Genomic DNA, 16,012 nt, shown 5'->3' on the forward strand with positions numbered 1-16,012 from the left:
CGGGGACGCGGTCCGGTTAGCGCCGGGCCGAGCGCGGAGCCATGGGCCGGGCTGGGACCGGGACCCGGGGCGCGGCGGTGGCGGTCGCGGTGGCGGGGCCGCTGCTGCTGCTGCTGCTCGCTGGGGCCCCGCCTGCGGCTGCCGGCGACGCCAAGAAGAGCGGTGAGCCCGCGCGGACCTGAGGGCGCCGTGGGGCGGGGGGAGGCGGGGGGCGGCCGGCGGCAGCAGGGAAGGGGGCGGGGTCGGGATTGTGACTCACCTGGGGTCGCCTGTGCGCTCACCTGGCGCGGGCCCGGGGCCCAGGTCCCCACGCCGGGCTGGGAGCTAAGGACAAGCCCTTGTGAGCATCCCCTGGTGGGCAGTCGGGGTGGCAAGGACGCCAGCGCCCCCTGCACTGTCCCCAGTGCCGGGTTCGGCCAGACGCGCCCCTCGTAGTGCGCTCTCCCTTTCTGCTTCTTCCCAACGCCTTTCGGTAGGGCACGACTGCCGCGCGGAGGGACGCGGAGGTGGAGGGGTGCGGGGGGACTCAACCCAGGGTCTAGCCGCAAGGCCCGCTGGGAAGAAGGGCAGTGTGGTGGGATCCAGGGCCCCCATGTGGCCTCTGAGAAGGGCGGAGTTGGGAGAAAGTTGCTTAGATCCTGGAGTGGGGCCGCCTCTTCACCCCTCCCACGGCGACAAGTGTAGTGACTTTGAACACCTGGCATTGCTTCTTGGAGGCTGGCTCCCCGGTGGACCTGAGGGGCCTGGTGGGCCAGGTGGTTCTGTCCCTTGAGAGTCCGCACCCTGGGCTGAGCCCCCCATAGACCTGGAGACGCTGCCCCTCTGACCCGCCTGAGATAAGACCCTGGGAGTGCTGAGTGGTCTCCCCTGACTGTGGCCTGGGTCTTCCTGAGGACCGCTGGCTGGGCTGGCTGGGTTAGGGGGGCCCAGATGCCCCTCTGGGCAGCAGGTGGCTTAGCCAGCACAGCCTGGAGCTCTCTCCCTCCACTCCCTGGCTCCCTGCCTCTCCCCCCCTTCTCTGAAACCCTCCAAGCTCCTATTTCCTTGAGGGCTGTGCCTCCGGTTTCTGAGCTTGGCACAGCTTGAAATGAAAGGTGTTTTCCCCCCGAGACTGGCCCCCGATTCAACTGCTCCATTGGATTGCATATTGTCACCCTCACATGCACCTTTTTCTCCATCCTGGGTTCAGGGCTGGATGAGGGCTCACTGGTGAGGGGCTTAGGGAGATGGAAAACTTGGGGCAGCCCCTCACCTCCCAGGCCTGCTGAGGGGGCAGGCAACTGTGTGGCCCTGGCTTCTAGGGTCTGGGCACTGGGTCCCTGTCCTGCTTCAGAGTGTGTGGGGTAGTGTGCCCTCACTTGGGTTCCCAGGACAGGCTCAGGGACTTTCTTTCCTTTCCCTGTAACCCTGTGTCCTTGGAGGGGACTGTGGGGCAGGGCTGGTGTGCATGAAGCCTGTGCTCCCTGATATCAGAGATAATGTGCTAATCGCCTGGTGTTCAGCAAGATGAGTGCCTGGGTATCTTGGGAAGGGAGGTCGGGCTGTAGAGCTGGGGTGCTGAGGGGCTGGAAGGGTTCTGCTTCTTAGGGTGACCTTGAGCAGGTCTCGTCTCTCATGCACCTGCTGAAACTTCAGAGCCACCAACTGCATTCCAGGTGTGCTCAGACTGGCACCCCAGGGCTGGTGGGGGCCAGAAGGCCTTGCACTTTTAGGTCAAGGTACTGGGGGCTCAGCTGGCTGCCTGTTTCTCTCAGGCCCCCTGGTCCTGAGGTGGGGGTGGGGGCTGTCCTGCCTCAGCTCCCTAGCACTTTTCTCGGCCCCTCTCATCATGTTATCCTAAGGGCCACAGCCGCCTCAGGGGGAAGTTTGTGTTAGTTCAGTAGCTCCTGGCCTCCTAGTATTCAGGCCACAGACCGCTGGATGGGACCATGTGGCCAGCAGCCACATGGAAATTCTGGAGCTCGTCCTGCATGGAGCCCACCTCTTCACACCCCACTGTGTGGAGCTCCTCTGGAACTCAGACTGACTTCATAAGTGGGTTACTGTCTTTTCTTGAGGTGACTCCATGGGAAGGTCAGCAGGCTAGCAGAAGGGTTGGTCACCTGGCCCTCTGACCTGCTCCTCCAGCTTACCTTGAGGGGCCCGGCCTGCTCTGCTGGGGTGGTGTCAGCCAGCCACTCTCCTGGTGGGGCAGAGAGAGGTCAGCTTGGAGGAGAGGAAGCCACACCCTACTGTGTCCACAGTGCATTTCTTCCAGAAGCATTTTAATATCCATTAACTTTGGAAGGCAGGGCACCTGAGAGGGGGTGGTGCCATCCACCTCAGCCAACTCACGAGGAAGCTGGAACCCAGAGAAAGGAAGGGACACTCAAGGTCACAGGAGGCATGAGGTCCGAGCTGCTCCTGGGCCTGGACTCCCCGGCATGCAACCCGGGCGCCTCATGGCTGGACCCCACATCTGCTTGTCTGCCCCCAAGAGCACAGAGAACACCCAGGGTGGGAACCCCAAGAAGGAGGGTTTGGGGGGCACATTCATGGTGTTGGGCACCGGTCCTGGTGCAGGTTGTACTCAGTGAGTGGACACTCCCAGGAGGGGCCTAGTCTAGGCTGGGGCCTCGGGCCTCTGTGCCGAGCCCCCGGACACTGAGCCAGTCCTCGAAAGGTTGGTGTGACAACAACTGAGTGTCAGTGCACATGTGTAGAGGGGGGAGGGAAGGGGAGCCAGGGAGCCACCGTGGTGGAGACCTGAGAGGTGTTCCGAGGGTGGGCACAGGGACGCCCCAGGCTGGGGCTGCAGGCAGTCTGCTGCCAGGGGCCCCTGCCTTGTCCGTGCCACTCTGCATGGACACATGCCCACTAGAGCATGGGAACCAGCTGCCCTCCCTCTGTCTTCACAGCTGGCCAGGCTTCCGGTCCAGGGTTCCCCTCCCCCCAGGTCTCCGCTTGCTACCTCTCTGGGTTGGTGGGGATTCAGGCTCACATCATCATGGGCCTGAACAGGTGGCCAGCCTCCAGACTTGAATCCCCTCACCTGTCAGGTGCAACCACGGCAGGCCCCACAGGCTCCACAGAACGGGGCAGGGAGGATCCGAGGAGGTGGGGAACCATCCCGGTATCCGGTGCCCAGGGCAGATGTGAGGCTGGGGCTGGGTTCCCACCCCGAACACTCCCTACGTCCCTCAGCCTCCACCTCTTGGCCCCAGACCTGCCAGGGCTGCACTGTGAGGGGGACTGAGTGAGGCCATGACAGCGTGCAGAAGGTGGGGGTCGGGGGACAGGCAGGATGAGGTCTGTCCTGCTTCTAAGGTCTGAGGCATTTGGGGTGACATGCTGGGGGACTCGTTCTGGAAGCTGCTACAGTGATAAGGGGTGCCCGGTGGGCGGGATGTGGGTGGTCTGGGCAGAGGTGGCAGAGAAATGGCTTCAGGGTCAGAGCCCGAGCCGCGGAGAGATGGATGGCGGGGGTGGAGACGTTGGATACGTGGAAGCTGAGTGGGAGTGTGATGGCAGAGGGACAACTCGTGAGTCCCGGGCCCCTGCCGAGCGAGAGCCAGCCGCCGGGGCTGCCGGGGACAGCGAGAGGTCAGAGTCAGCGCGCCGGGCGCCTGTCGCGGCCTCCGTGAGGACGTGGGGGCCTGGCCTGGCTGACGGCGCCGTGTCCCCGCAGACGTCAGGCTGGTGTCGGAGCAGTTCTCGCAGTCCCCACAGAAGCTGTCTTTCTACAGCTGGTACGGAAGCGCCAGGCTCTTCCATTTCCGCGTGCCCCCGGACACCGTGCTGCTGCGCTGGCTGCTGCAAGTGTCCCGGGGCGGCGGCCCTGCGTGCACCGACGTGGAGATCACTGTGTAGGTGCCCGCCTGCCCGCCCGCCCGCCTGCCTGCCCAGGCTCTCCCAGGCTCCACGCCCGACGCCTGTCCTGCTCTCCCTGCCTCCAGGTACTTCCGTTATGGCGCCCCTCCTGTCATCAACCCTCTGGACACCAGCTTCCCCGCCAACACCTCCGTGCAGCCCTCCTTCCTCATCAAGATGCTGCAGAGCAACGCGTCCGTCAACATCTCCCACCCAGCACCCGGGGACTGGTTTGTGGCCGCCCACCTGCCGCCCTCATCCCAGAAGATTGAGGTGAAGGTAAGGGGGCTGCCTTCCGGCGGTGGGGGGACAGGACTCTCAGTGCATGAGTGCCCAGTGGCCGTCATTGCCCTCCTCAGGGCAGACTTCTCTCTGGGCTCTGCTGCCCTGCTCTGGTCCAGTCCTGCCTGCCCCCTGTTCCACACCTGGGCCCTCTGGTCTGGCCCTGACCGCCCCATGTCTGCCTTTTCTTCTCCCCCGAACTTCACTCTCTCCCTAGGGTTTTGTGCCCACCTGTGCCTACATCTTCCAGCCGGACATGCTTGTCCTGCGGGCAGTCGAGGTGTTCATCCTGGAGCCTGATGTCCCCCTTCCACAGACTCTCCTGTCCCACCCCAGCTACCTCAAGTGAGTGGGGCCCTTGGGGAGGCCGAGCCTCCAGGTTGGGTAGAGTGGGCGCTCCCACCATCCTCAGTGTGTGGGCCTGGGTCTCGGGGCCGGATGCCCAGCCCCCTTTGGGCAACATCCCGGGTGAGAGTGACACAGGAGGGCGCTGGGGGCCACAGGGCCTGAGCGAGACCGCATCCCCTTGGCCGCAGAATCTTCATCCCTGAGAATACCCGGGAGCTGCGGCTGGAGCTGCAGGGCTGTGCGACCAACGGGAGTCTGGGCTGCCCTGTTCGCCTTACTGTGGGCTCGGCCACCCTGCCCAGGAACTTCCAGAAGGTGCTCACGTGCGTTAGCCCCAGTTGGGCCTGCCACCTGCTGTTGCCTTCGCCGCCCTGGGACCGGTGGCTGCAAGTGACAGCCAGGAGCCTGGCCGGGCCTCATGTGTCGGTGGCCTTCAGGGCTGTAGCTGCGCTCACAGGTGGGCCGCGTGGAGAGGGCAGGGTGCGGGTGACTCTGCCCCCTGCCACCAACCCCCAGGCCTTCCTGCGCCTGAGCCCCTTGTCCTCCTGACAGCCTGCAGGCCGTGGACCCTGAACTCCCAGCACCTCTTGCCGAGCGGCACAAACCAGAGCTGTAACGCCTCCGCTGGCCTGCTGCCCCCAAGCCCCGGCTCCCGTGGCCCGGGCAGGAGCAGCAGGCTGGGCAGCGGGCCCTTCTGCCTCATGAGCTACCCGGTCCTTCGAGAAGACATGGACGTGGTATCTGTACGCTTCCGGCCCGTGGACAGGGTCTCCATGCTGGTGCAGTCAGCCGTGCCCTCGGTGCTGCGGCTGCACCTCAACACTGGCATGGACAGCGGGGGCTCCCTCACCGTCTCCCTGCAGGCCAACCAGGTACCTTTGTCTGGGAGCACCCCGTGGCCTGGCTCAGCTCCGGGCTCACACCTGGCCGGGCTGAGGGATGCGGTTCAGGTCGTCCTGCGCTGACTTTGGCGCGGGGACGAGGTCAGCCTTTCAGGCAACAAGATGACCCCAACGGGTGTTGGGGCAGAATAGGGGTTCTTTTTCAGGAAAGGAAGGCCTGTTCTATAGGCTGTATCTAAGGGAACGGGGCTGTGTGTGGGATCAGCCTGGGTGTCCGCAGGCCTGTAAGGAAGGGTCCCGGCGGGGCCCTGGGCCAGCAGGAGCCACAGACAATGGTGCCCAGCACCAGACAGAGCGGGAACTTTGGGCAGCTGCCCCGGGGCTGGGGCTGACTGTACATGGCCTCTCCTTCCAGACTGCGGTCACCAACAACACCTTGGTCGTGGTCTGCGTGAATGCGGCCTCGCCCTTCCTCAGCTTTAACACGTCGCTCAACTGCACTACAGGTACGGGCAGGCAGCATCTGGCCAAGCAACCCAGGCCAGCCCCTCTGGCCACCTCTGACCACGCCTTCCCACTTCCCTACAGCCTTCTTCCAGGGCTACCCCCTGTCTCTGAGTGCCTCATCACGCCAGGCCGACCTCGTCATCCCCTATCCAGAGACAGACAACTGGTACCTCTCCCTGCAGCTCGTATGCCCCGAGAGTCCTGAGTAAGTACACGCGGGGGCTACCGGCTGGGGCAGGCAGCTGGATCATTGCATCAGGACCATGCCTGGGGCTGCCCAGGTCCAAGTCTGGGAGTGACCAAGCTCTCTACAAGCCCCATGGGGTCGGTTGCCCTCTGGGGGTTGTGAAGGGTCCCTCTCCTCCATCTGGTCACTCTCCTTGCTGCAGCCCTGGGCATCAGGACACGAGGAGGGGTACCAGTCCAGGCACAGCCCTGGGAGACTGGGACTCAGGGAATAGCAATGGGGACAGGGCATCTCGGCCTCAGCAGAGCTCACAGCTGCCGACCTCTGAGGCTTGGAGCCTGGGGGCCTCGAGTCTGGGGTCGTGTGTCCGAGAGCCTGCTGGGAGCAGTGACAGGGGACTGGCTACCAGCTGTCAGCAGCTAGCCCTCCTGTGGCTCCTTCCTCACAGGGAGTGTGAGCAGACCTCGGTCCTCGTGGAGACCACCTTGTACTTGGTGCCTTGCCTGAATGACTGTGGACCCTATGGCCAGTGTCTTCTGCTGCGCAGACACAGCTACTTGTATGCAGGCTGCAGCTGCAAGGCAGGTGAGCGCCAGGCCTGGGTGCTTCCAGACACTTTCTTTGTCAAGTTTATTGATTTATTTTGGGAGAGAGAGAGCCTGAGTGGGGGAGGGGAGAGACAGAGAGGGAGAGAGAGAAAATCCCAAGCAGGCTCTACACTGTCAGCACCCAGCCCGACGCAGGGCTTGAACTGACGAACTGTGAGATGGTGACTCTCGCCAACATCAGGAGTCGGTCACTTGACCGACTTAGCCACCCGGGCGCCCCCCCCCCTTTTTTTTTAAGTTTATGTATTTAAGTAATCTCTACACGTGGGGCTCAAACTCATGACCTTGAGATCAAGAGTTGCATGTTCCTCTGGCTGAGCCAGCCAGGCGCCCTGCCTGCAGACGTTTTCCCCTTGGCTTCTGAGCCCGGCGCCGTCCTCTGGGAGCCCACGTCAGCTCTGCCGCGGCTGGAGAGTGACCCTGCAGAACAAGTGCAAACGCCCCCTCCCCATTCCTACTATGTCTCCTCAGTCCCCCCACAGGCACAGAGTGGCACCCCCAGACATAGTGCTGCCTCCTGACCTTGGACTCCCCTGCCCACACCTGCCCCAGTCTGTCCCAGCCTGCTCCTGGGTGAGGAGGGGGCTTCTGTGCAGAGCTCTAGGTGAGGGGTACGCCCCCTCTCTTGGCCTCAGCCCCCTTGGCGTCGCATTGGCCCACAGGTTGGCGTGGGTGGAGCTGCACGGACAACAGCACGGCCCAGACGGTGGCCCAGCAGAGGGTGGCCACCCTCCTTCTCACCCTCAGCAACCTCATGTTCCTGGCTCCCATTGCCATCTCCGTGCACCGCCTCCTCCTGGTGGAGGCCTCCGTCTATGCCTACACCATGTTCTTCTCCACGGTAGGCTGGCCTCACTCCCCTGGGGACTTGGGCGGGGGCAGGGGAGGGGGGGGATGGGCTGCCGCTCACCGGCCTGCTCCACAGTTCTACCATGCCTGTGACCAGCCCGGGGAGGCGGTGCTGTGCATCCTCAGCTATGACACATTGCAGTACTGCGACTTTCTGGGCTCTGGGGTGTCCATCTGGGTCACCATCCTCTGCATGGCGCGGCTGAAGGCGGCCTTGAAACATGTGAGTGGCTCCTGACACCCGAGTCTGGGCTCTAGGGGAGCAGAGGCCCGGCATGCAGCACGTTGAAGAAGACCCCAGAAAGCAGGCTCAGCTCTTAGAAACTGCTCATCTCTTGTGATGACCATTTGCCTGCTGGCAGAAGCTGCCGGTAGTGGTGAGGGGGCTGCTGCTTGGAGGCCGCCAGGAAAGAAAGGTGGTGGGCAGGGTGCAGTGAGGGCCCCAGCCGGTCTCTCCCAGAGCCCCATTCGGAGAGGAGGCCTAGAGCCCCACCCGTAGGCCAGACCTCCCCAGTAAGCCCCAGCTCTGCTCCTGCAGTCCCTGGTGCTCGGGACATTTTGGGGACTTTTCTGCGTCAGCTGGCCCTGGCTGATAAAGACACGTGCCCCCGGTACCTTGCCTGGCCAAGTTTGTGCCTGAGAAATCCACCTGTGGACAGATCGGTGGGAGCGCGGGGTCCCGGCAATGCGTGAGCTGGACGAGAGGCCCCTCCCTCCCAGCCAGCAGAGCAGGACAGAGCGGGGCAGCAGCCTGGGCGGGGCGGGGGGCGGGGGGATGGCACACATGCCCGGTCCACCTGTCCTGCTAGACCATGTTCTGTCAAGAATGACTCTGGCTGAGGGTCCATGTGAGCCTGCGGTCATCCCTGTGTCTTGCCCAGGTCCTGTTTCTCCTGGGCACACTGGTCTTCGCCATGTCCTTGCAGCTGGACCGCAGGGGTGCCTGGAATATGATGGGGCCTTGTCTCTTTGCCTTTGTGGTTATGGTCACCATGTGGGTAAGGAGCTGGGGCAGGTCCTGCCCAGCCCCCTGGCCCCGGCGGGTGGGGGGGGGGCGGGATTGGAGAGAATCGGGGCTCCCCACAGACTCTTTCCCCGGGGGAAGAGAGCCTGGCCCTTCGTTCTGGCCATGTCTCTGGGCCTGGGCCCGAGTCCTGGCCTTGAGTCCTCTCCAAGCAGCCACACACGGCCCCACTGCCCAGACCCGGTAGGCCCCTGGGAACTGTGTCCACAGCCTCCTGTGCTGTCGCTCACGGGCGGTTTCCTCCAGGTGTACCGCTGCGGGCACCGGCGCCAGTGCTACCCGACCTCCTGGCAGCGCTGGGGCTTTTTCCTCCTGCCCGGCATCTCCATGGCCGCTGTGGCTGTGGCCATCTACACCTCTATGATGACCAGTGACAACTATTACTACACCCACAGCATCTGGCACATGCTGCTGGCGGGAAGTGCGGCCTTCCTGCTGCCGCCGCGAGAGGAGCACACCGAGCCCTGGGCCTGCTCGCAGAAGCTCACGTGCCGCTATCAGATCTGTAAGAGCCACCGAGAGGAGCTGTACGCGGTGACGTGACATGGCCGGCTCGGGGACGCCTGCGGCTGTGATGATGAACCTCACTGGCCAGGGATATGACCGAAGAACGAGTCTGTCCAGACCGATTTCCAACTGAATAAAATTGCCCTGTGCACCCTTTTGCTTCCTCCTGGGGAGAGGACCACACCTCCCACCTGCCTTGTGCCTGCCAGGTGCTGGCTCCCGTGGCCCCTCCACAGGTCCCAGCTGGTGTCTGCAGGGGCCCCTGGGGCCTGGGCCTGGCTGCCTGGAGACCACAGGTACCATACAGGGCCAGGTTCTGTGTTCTTCTGGCGTAGAGATGCTTGGACATGTGGAGAAAGACTCCCCCATTGCCCCATTCCCCTGTGAGGTTGTGATGTGACACCCAAGGGGACAAGGGACACCTGAGCTCACCTCCCACAGGCCCCGCCCCACTGGGCCTGGGAGCTGTGCCCTCCCTGCCTCCCTGATGCCAGCCTTCCTCAAGCATGGGGATGCTTCCCACCGATGCAGTAGTGTGGGTGGAGGTGTCCGTAGTCCCCAGGGAGCTGATGGGCACTGGGGCTGCCATGAGTGACATGGAGAAGCTGGCATTTGGCTGTCTGGTCCTGCCCTGCCCCTCCCTTTGGCTCTCAGCTTTGGAGCTGCAGGCCCTTGAGAAGGGCTTCTTTGGGAGGGGCTGCCGAGCTGCTCTAGGGGTGTGATACAACCTGGCACGCTTTGCCCCAGGTCCGTGCCTTCAGCCTTCCCTGGGGTTCCTGGGACCTTGTCTGGAACTCAGAAGGATGAGTTGCTCCCCGGAGAGGAGGTGATGACTGTAGCCCTGCACCGGGCTCAACTGTGTGTTTGGGGAGGGGCTTCCCAGAGATCTGGCTGGGCCTTTATGCCTCCTCTGTGGAAGAAGCAGGATAAGGGGGGCTGACTGCCCTAGGGTCAGTGCCCTGCCCCTCCCCTAAGACAAAACTGCAGTGGGCTGCTGCTATAGGACCAGGGGAGGTGGCCACAGGAAGCGAGGCCGCTGTGGGTGGGGTGCGGGCATGCAGCCCAGCCCATCCTGCCTACTGGCTGCAGGGGGGGGGGGGGGTTCCCTTCTTGGTCGTGTCCAAGGTGTGGCCTCCCTGGAGGCCTCCCCCACCCCTTTCACCCTGCACTTGGCCACTAGGTCACTCAAGGCTTGTAAAGGGGAGACATTTATATATGGTGTTTTGGGGGGTAAAAAATTTTAAGACAAGAGGACATATTTTTATGTAGCCCTTCTTTCGCTGTGATTGATGAATTTAATATTCTACAGTGATATTTCAAGACACAAGCGTTTTTCATTGATTTCTGCTCTCCTTCGGGGAGGAGGGGGAGTGGGACCTGGGATGACAAGCTTCGCCCCGCCCTGCCCCCGGCTCCGCTCGAGGCAAAAGGGGCCTCATTTGCTGACGGTGCCTGGAGCCGCCGCCGTCACTGCTGGACTTTTTGCACGGTCCCTAAAGGCGGGAGAGGGGGCGGGACGAGGGTAGACGGACGGGCTTTTCAGCCAGTCAGCGGCGGATAGCGGGCCATGCTCTGCGTCAGGATTTCTGGTTCCGGTGGGGCGCGGAACTTGGAGAGGTAGGCGGTGCAGGGGTCGGGGGGTGCGCGGTTCGGCTCACTGGGGCGGAGTAGGGGCCGCAGGTCGCGGCCAGGGTCTAGAGTCAGGGGGCGGGGGGCGAAGCCGCGCGGGTAGTCCGGGTCGGGGTCAGAAGTCAAGAGGCCGGCGTCGAGGGTCAGGGCCGCGCCGGTAGTCTGGGTCGGAGGTCGGGGTCGGGGTCGGAGGTCGAGGCCGCGCGGGGGGGCGGGGGCGGGGGCGGGAGTCAGGGGTCTGGTGTCGGAGGTCTGGGTCGGGATCGGGAGCTACCAGCTGGCGTCGGGGGTCAGGGCCGGAGTGCGGCCGGGCTGCGGAGTGACGGCGCCCCGCCCCCCGCCCCTTGCCCCCCTGCCCCCCGCCCCTTCCAGGCTCGCCGCGATGCCCCTGCACAAGGTCCCGGTTGGCCTTTGGAAACAGCTCCGGCTGCGGGAGGGTATCTGCTCCCGCTTGCCCCGGCACTACCTGCGCTCGCAGGAGCCTGCGCGAACGCCCACTCCTGTGCACTACAGGCCGCACGGGGTTAAGTTCAAGATCAACCCCAAGAATGGGCAGCGGGAGCGTGTGGAGGATGTGCCCGTTCCCGTTTACTACCCGCCAGAGTCCCAGCTGGGTCTCTGGGGTGGGGAGGGCTGGGTCCTGGGTCACAGATACACCAACAACGACAAGGTACGTGAGCAGGACAGGCTGGGGGTGGGGGCGGGGGGCCGCTCCTCTGGGTTTTGCTGCTCCGGGCTCAGTGCTGTGCTCCAAAGGTGGGCGTGGAGGGCCGGGGGCGGGGTGGTGCGCTTACAGTATGGTGCAGACACCGCTCCGTTGAAGAGGCATGCTCATTTGTGAAGACGCGTTTCTGGCAAACGTTACTCTGTGAAGCCAGTTGGGTATCCTGAGACAGGGCGGTGGTCTCTACCAGAAACAGTAAGTGCAGAGACCCTGGGGTGGGTACCAGATCAAGTGTAGGGATGAGGAGTGAGGGGATCTGTGCGTGAGAGGAGGTAGGGGGAGGTCAGGTCTTCAGTCACCTGTTGGCTTGACATGCCACAGTGTGTCTGTGACACGTACAGGGCTGGCACTACCACCTTGTCATCGCAGTTAGGACATCAGCCCTGCGCACGGTGCAGTCTCCAGTGGGCAGTCTGGAGGGGCTGCTGAGCCCCCTGCCTGGTGGCTCTCAGGCTGACATCTCCCTTTGCCCTTGGTCCCTTGGTCCCTGGTTTGGAATGTGATGGCCTGTAGACCACGGAGTTATGGTCGTACATGTGGAACACGCACCGGCAACCCAGGCAGGGTCAGGAGGTGCTAGACTGGCTGAGGAGAAGCCGATCTCTGGATCCACAGGTGGGGGCTGGTCCTCTGGCTCCGTGTCCTGAGTCTCAGGTAGGTTCTCTGTTGTTCCTTTAGCTCTCCAAGAGGGTGAAGAAGGTGTGGAAACCACAGCTGTTTCAGCGCCAGCTCTACAGTGAGATACTGGACACGAAATTCACCGTCACAGTGACCATGCGGACCCTGGACCTTATTGACGAGGCTTACGGGTTCGACTTCTACATCCTCAAGGCAAGCGGGGAGGGGGGTCAGGGCTCTGCGGGTCAGCACACAGTGGAGTCTCCTGGCTAGTGAGAGACTTGGTGGGGCACACCTGTTTCAGCTCACAGTCCTTTGTCCTGTGATGGCCTGGAGCCCTCCACCTGTCGGGGAGGCGCCTGGTGGGGTCAGCCCTCGGGTGGGCGGGGCATGGCCAGCCACACCTGGCCCCACGCGTAGCCTCCTGCCAGACTCCGAAGGAGGACCTGTGTTCCAAGTTCGGGATGGACCTGAAGCGAGGGATGCTGCTGCGGCTGGCCCGACAGGACCCCCAGCTGCACCCAGACAACCCCAAGAAGCGGGCGGCCATCTACGAAAAGTACAAGGTAAGGGCTTTGGCTCGTACTTCCTGCTCCTTGAGGGCCCCGTTGGCTGGTGCCTCTGTCCTCATTGTGGGCCTGGTCCCTCCTGTGCAGGAGTTTGTCATCCCAGAGGCAGAGGCTGAGTGGGTCGGCCTGACGCTAGATGAGGCTTTGGAGAAGCAGAGGCTCCTGGAGGAGCAGGTGAGCATGTGTGAGCACCAACCGCTGAGCACTAGCAGGCAGATGGGGTGGGGGCAGGGCTGCCTTGGGGAACCTGGGCTGGTGGCCACTGCCCTGGGTGGGTCTGGGGAGGAGCTGCCCCAATGGAGCCATGGTCTTGGGTTCCCTGTAGCGCGTGCCCTCCCCTCGAGGGTCTGACCCTCTCCTGTCTACCACCCCCACCCCGCCCCCAGCTAGCTTCATAAGTTTAGGAACAGAAAGACTCTTGGTGGCACCTTTGGTTTATTTGGCTGCCTAACGCCTTCTTGCCCTGCGGTCTTCCTGTTAGCCAGTTGAGGTCTTTCTTTTTTTTCTTTTTTTCTTTTTTAATGTTTATTTGAGAGAGAGAGAGAAAGAGCGTGAGCAGGGGAGGGGCAGAGAGAGAGGGAGACACAGACTCCAAAGCAGGCTCCAGGCTGTGAGATGTCAGCACAGAGCTTGACACGGGGCTCGAACTTGTGAGCCATGAGATCATGACCTGAGTGGAAGCCAGAAGCTTGACCGACTAAGCCCCTAGGCGCCCCTAGTTGAGGTCTTTTTGTGTGTGTACCCTAGAAGGGTCTGAGCTTGTGGTCGCTACTGGAAAAGGGAACCCACACGGCACAGCAGCCACTGCCCCTGTTCTCTGCCACCTTAACTGTAGCCACAGATGCCTGATCCCTATGTCCCAAGGGAAGGTGGCCCCTGTCTCATGGACAGGGTCACTGTCCTCTGGACCGGTGTCTGTGGCCAAGCCTGAGGGGTCCAGTCTTCTTGTGCCAGATTCCCCTTGGTGTTTGGCCAACTGGATTTGGACCTTCCCCAGAGCAACTTATCCTGACCCTGTCTCACTCCCATAGGACCCGACTCCTCTGTTCAAGGTCTACGTGGAGAGGCTGATTGAGCGGCTTCAGCACCAGACACTGTCTGAGCCAGTGGTAGTGCAGAAGAGAGCCAACAAGAACTGACCGCACAGTGACCCACGCCAGACAGCCATGTGCAGCCACCCCGCCCTGCGGCACCGTGGACACTGAGCCTGGGGTGGTGGCGAGGGCCGTATTTGGGTAGTGGATGAACTCGTTCTTGTGTGCTGACTCAGTAGCTCCCAGGGTTGGGTGAGCTTTGTGGAGGCCCCAAGGGGTCTTTTGCCCCAGGATCCTGAGAGGTCTGGGGCCGTCTTGCTGCCTCTGTGGCACCCCCTCCCCCCTGAAGTGGGGGCAGCACAAGTAAAGTCTGAGCCGGGCCATGTGTGTGCTGCTTTGCTGGGAGGAGCGGAGCTTTCCTGAGTAGTCCTCGACCTCGTCACGCCCTGCCCCAGGGACCCAGGACGTGGCCGAGCTCTTTTCCTCTGGGAGAGAGTCTAGTGTAGTTGAAGACGTCTTGCAATAGGTCCTTCCCCGATTGCACTTCTCCACCCATCTGGAGTGTTCTCCAGAGCGGGGGCAGGGAGGCTGTGGCTTGACTTGGGGTGACAGGGAAAGATCTGTGCTGGCCATTCAGGGTGGCAAGTGCCCCTACCGGGTCGGGAGGTGCAGGGATGGGATTCCCAGGGAGAGGCTGGGCCAGGTACCTGAGCCCGCTCCTGCCCTGAAATTTGGGGGTGCTTTGACCCTCCTCCGCAACCCTTCCTTGGGAGTACTGAGCATTGAGACCCATTCAGATCTCTCTGGGAGCACAGGGAGGGACTCCCCTGACCTGGTTCTGGCAGCTGACCAAGGAACACCCAGATCTTCTGAGGGCTGTTGTGGAAGTGAGGACATCTGGGCTGTGTTCACGGAGGTGGAGGCCAGAGGGAGCATGCAGCTGGCCCAGTGGGCAGGGCTGGGCAGTGAACACAGCCTCAGGAGGGTCCTGGAGATCCCACAGCATAGGGAGGTCATCTAGGGTCGGGGCCTGCCCTCTGTGGAGTGATCCTGAGGTGTCGACGAAGCCGGGAAATGCTGTCATCAGTCCCGACTTCTCTGGGACACGCCTCTGGACCCGTGTTTTGATGCACATGATTGTTTCTTCACGTGATGCTCTAACACTGTGAACAGTTTTTAATTTTTCTAAAATTTTACCAAAAGCTGACGGTGCCCAGCCCACCTGTGCCCCGGCTCTGGATGGCCTCAAGGCCCAGCCTAGCTACGCGAACCAGAGCCCCCGGCTCCAGCTAGGTCGGTGGTGTTCTGGACCCGGCAGCCCTCCTGGCCCCCACTTCACGGTTCCCATGGTTAGCCCTGAACTGAATCAAACTGATGCCTTGGTAGCCCTGCCTTTGTCACCTGAGGCCACCCCCACCCGCCCCCATGCTGTGTACCCAGGACGTCCCCAGTTCACTGGCCGTGGCTCTCAGTCACACCTTGCTCTTCTGCTCTTTCCTGCTCCCAGTAAGGCTACAGGTCAAGGTTGGGGGAGCTCCTACCAGGACCTGTAGTGTTTGTAATTGCTGGCACAAGGTGTGGGGCTGGAGCAGGGTGGGGGCCACAGTCGAGGAGGGTGGACTCTGGCCTGGGTCCCCCTGTCAGCACTGGCGGGCCAGGCAAGAGTATCTGAAGTGGAGATGCACCTGCAGTGGGTCACCGCGCTTGGGGGCAGCACAGAGAAAAACAAGGCCGCCCCTCTGCCCTCCCTGGGGACATGGGGTTTCCACAAGGACAGCCCAGACTGGCCTCCGGTGCTGCTGGTCAGCAGAGCTTGATGCGACTCAGCGGTGCTCACCTCCCCGTACCCTGCAGTGGGCCTGGCTGTGGCTTTGGCCCTTTTCTGGTAGAGTCAGTGTCCGTTTCATCAAATTCCCACAAATACCCTTGACTCAGGCAAGGTCAGGAACTCTCGGTGAGTGACAGATTCCCCTCCCCACCCCAAATGAAACAATAACTCAGGTGTGGGAAGGCCCCTAGCAGGGAGAATCTGCCACACTGTTCCCCCTTCCAGAAGGTGGGAAGGGGACACAGGGACTGTACATGCTCACACACACACACACACACACACACACACACACACACACACACACACACACCAATTGGGAGCTTAGCTGTGGGAGCCCAGCAGGCTCCATTTCCCCTCCAGCCCTCTTCCTCCTTATTTTTCCCCCATGGGCCACACCTCTGCTAGTCAGCTGTGTCTGTGTCCCTGACCGTCTCCAGTCCCCTCATTGAGTCCCTGCAGCCCCTCGGGCCTCTGTGGTGGGCTGGGTAGTTGTACTGACCCAGGTCAAGCCCGCCGAAGCCAGAGCTGCCTTGCGCTGGCCCCTAGTGGGAAGACAGGCTGTGCCCCTGTCCCTGCCCCGCCCCTCTAGGAGCTCCGGCAAGTCCCC

The 16,012-nt window shown here is 62.6% G+C and overlaps 2 protein-coding genes across 6 annotated transcripts; both read left to right on the forward strand.

Moving 5' to 3' along the window:
- PGAP6 (post-glycosylphosphatidylinositol attachment to proteins 6) lies at positions 1 to 9,154 on the forward strand. 4 transcript variants are annotated; one of them, XM_043561150.1, is made up of 13 exons: positions 1 to 162; positions 3,668 to 3,845; positions 3,936 to 4,128; positions 4,349 to 4,476; positions 4,668 to 4,936; positions 5,032 to 5,351; positions 5,737 to 5,827; positions 5,910 to 6,033; positions 6,464 to 6,600; positions 7,259 to 7,464; positions 7,549 to 7,695; positions 8,354 to 8,470; positions 8,892 to 9,154. In XM_043561150.1, exons 1-13 carry the CDS (start codon positions 42 to 44, stop codon positions 9,003 to 9,005), a joined length of 2,145 nt encoding a protein of 714 aa, XP_043417085.1. In that variant the 5' UTR covers positions 1 to 41; the 3' UTR covers positions 9,006 to 9,154. The 4 variants fall into 4 exon arrangements, with proteins under 4 accessions (XP_043417085.1, XP_043417083.1, XP_043417084.1 ...); XM_043561148.1 differs by having other exon boundaries at positions 2 to 162; positions 8,743 to 9,154; XM_043561149.1 differs by having other exon boundaries at positions 4 to 162; positions 7,286 to 7,464; positions 8,743 to 9,154.
- Positions 9,155 to 10,525: 1,371 nt separating this feature from the next.
- On the forward strand, positions 10,526 to 13,958 carry MRPL28 (mitochondrial ribosomal protein L28). 2 transcript variants are annotated; one of them, XM_043561152.1, is made up of 6 exons: positions 10,526 to 10,620; positions 11,005 to 11,302; positions 12,035 to 12,187; positions 12,406 to 12,540; positions 12,631 to 12,717; positions 13,575 to 13,958. In XM_043561152.1, the coding sequence occupies exons 1-6, from the start codon at positions 10,571 to 10,573 to the stop codon at positions 13,680 to 13,682; spliced, it is 831 nt and encodes a 276-aa protein (XP_043417087.1). In that variant the 5' UTR covers positions 10,526 to 10,570; the 3' UTR covers positions 13,683 to 13,958. The 2 variants fall into 2 exon arrangements, with proteins under 2 accessions (XP_043417087.1, XP_043417088.1); XM_043561153.1 differs by having other exon boundaries at positions 10,615 to 10,683.
- The last annotated feature ends 2,054 nt before the right edge of the window (positions 13,959 to 16,012 follow it).

Source organism: Prionailurus bengalensis, chromosome E3 (assembly GCF_016509475.1).
Source record: "Prionailurus bengalensis isolate Pbe53 chromosome E3, Fcat_Pben_1.1_paternal_pri, whole genome shotgun sequence".
Lineage (NCBI taxonomy): Eukaryota > Metazoa > Chordata > Mammalia > Carnivora > Felidae > Prionailurus > Prionailurus bengalensis.

Coding starts and splice junctions, on each gene's coding strand:
- MRPL28 (XM_043561152.1), top strand. CDS start 10,571: ATGCTCTGCGTCAGGATTTCTGGTTCCGGTGGGGCGCGGAACTTGGAG. Junction 11,303..12,034: donor GATACACCAACAACGACAAG/GTACGTGAGCAG, acceptor TTGTTCCTTTAG/CTCTCCAAGAGGGTGAAGAA. Junction 12,718..13,574: donor AGAGGCTCCTGGAGGAGCAG/GTGAGCATGTGT, acceptor TCACTCCCATAG/GACCCGACTCCTCTGTTCAA.
- PGAP6 (XM_043561148.1), top strand. CDS start 42: ATGGGCCGGGCTGGGACCGGGACCCGGGGCGCGGCGGTGGCGGTCGCG. Junction 163..3,667: donor CGGCGACGCCAAGAAGAGCG/GTGAGCCCGCGC, acceptor GTGTCCCCGCAG/ACGTCAGGCTGGTGTCGGAG. Junction 8,471..8,742: donor TGGTTATGGTCACCATGTGG/GTAAGGAGCTGG, acceptor GGTTTCCTCCAG/GTGTACCGCTGCGGGCACCG.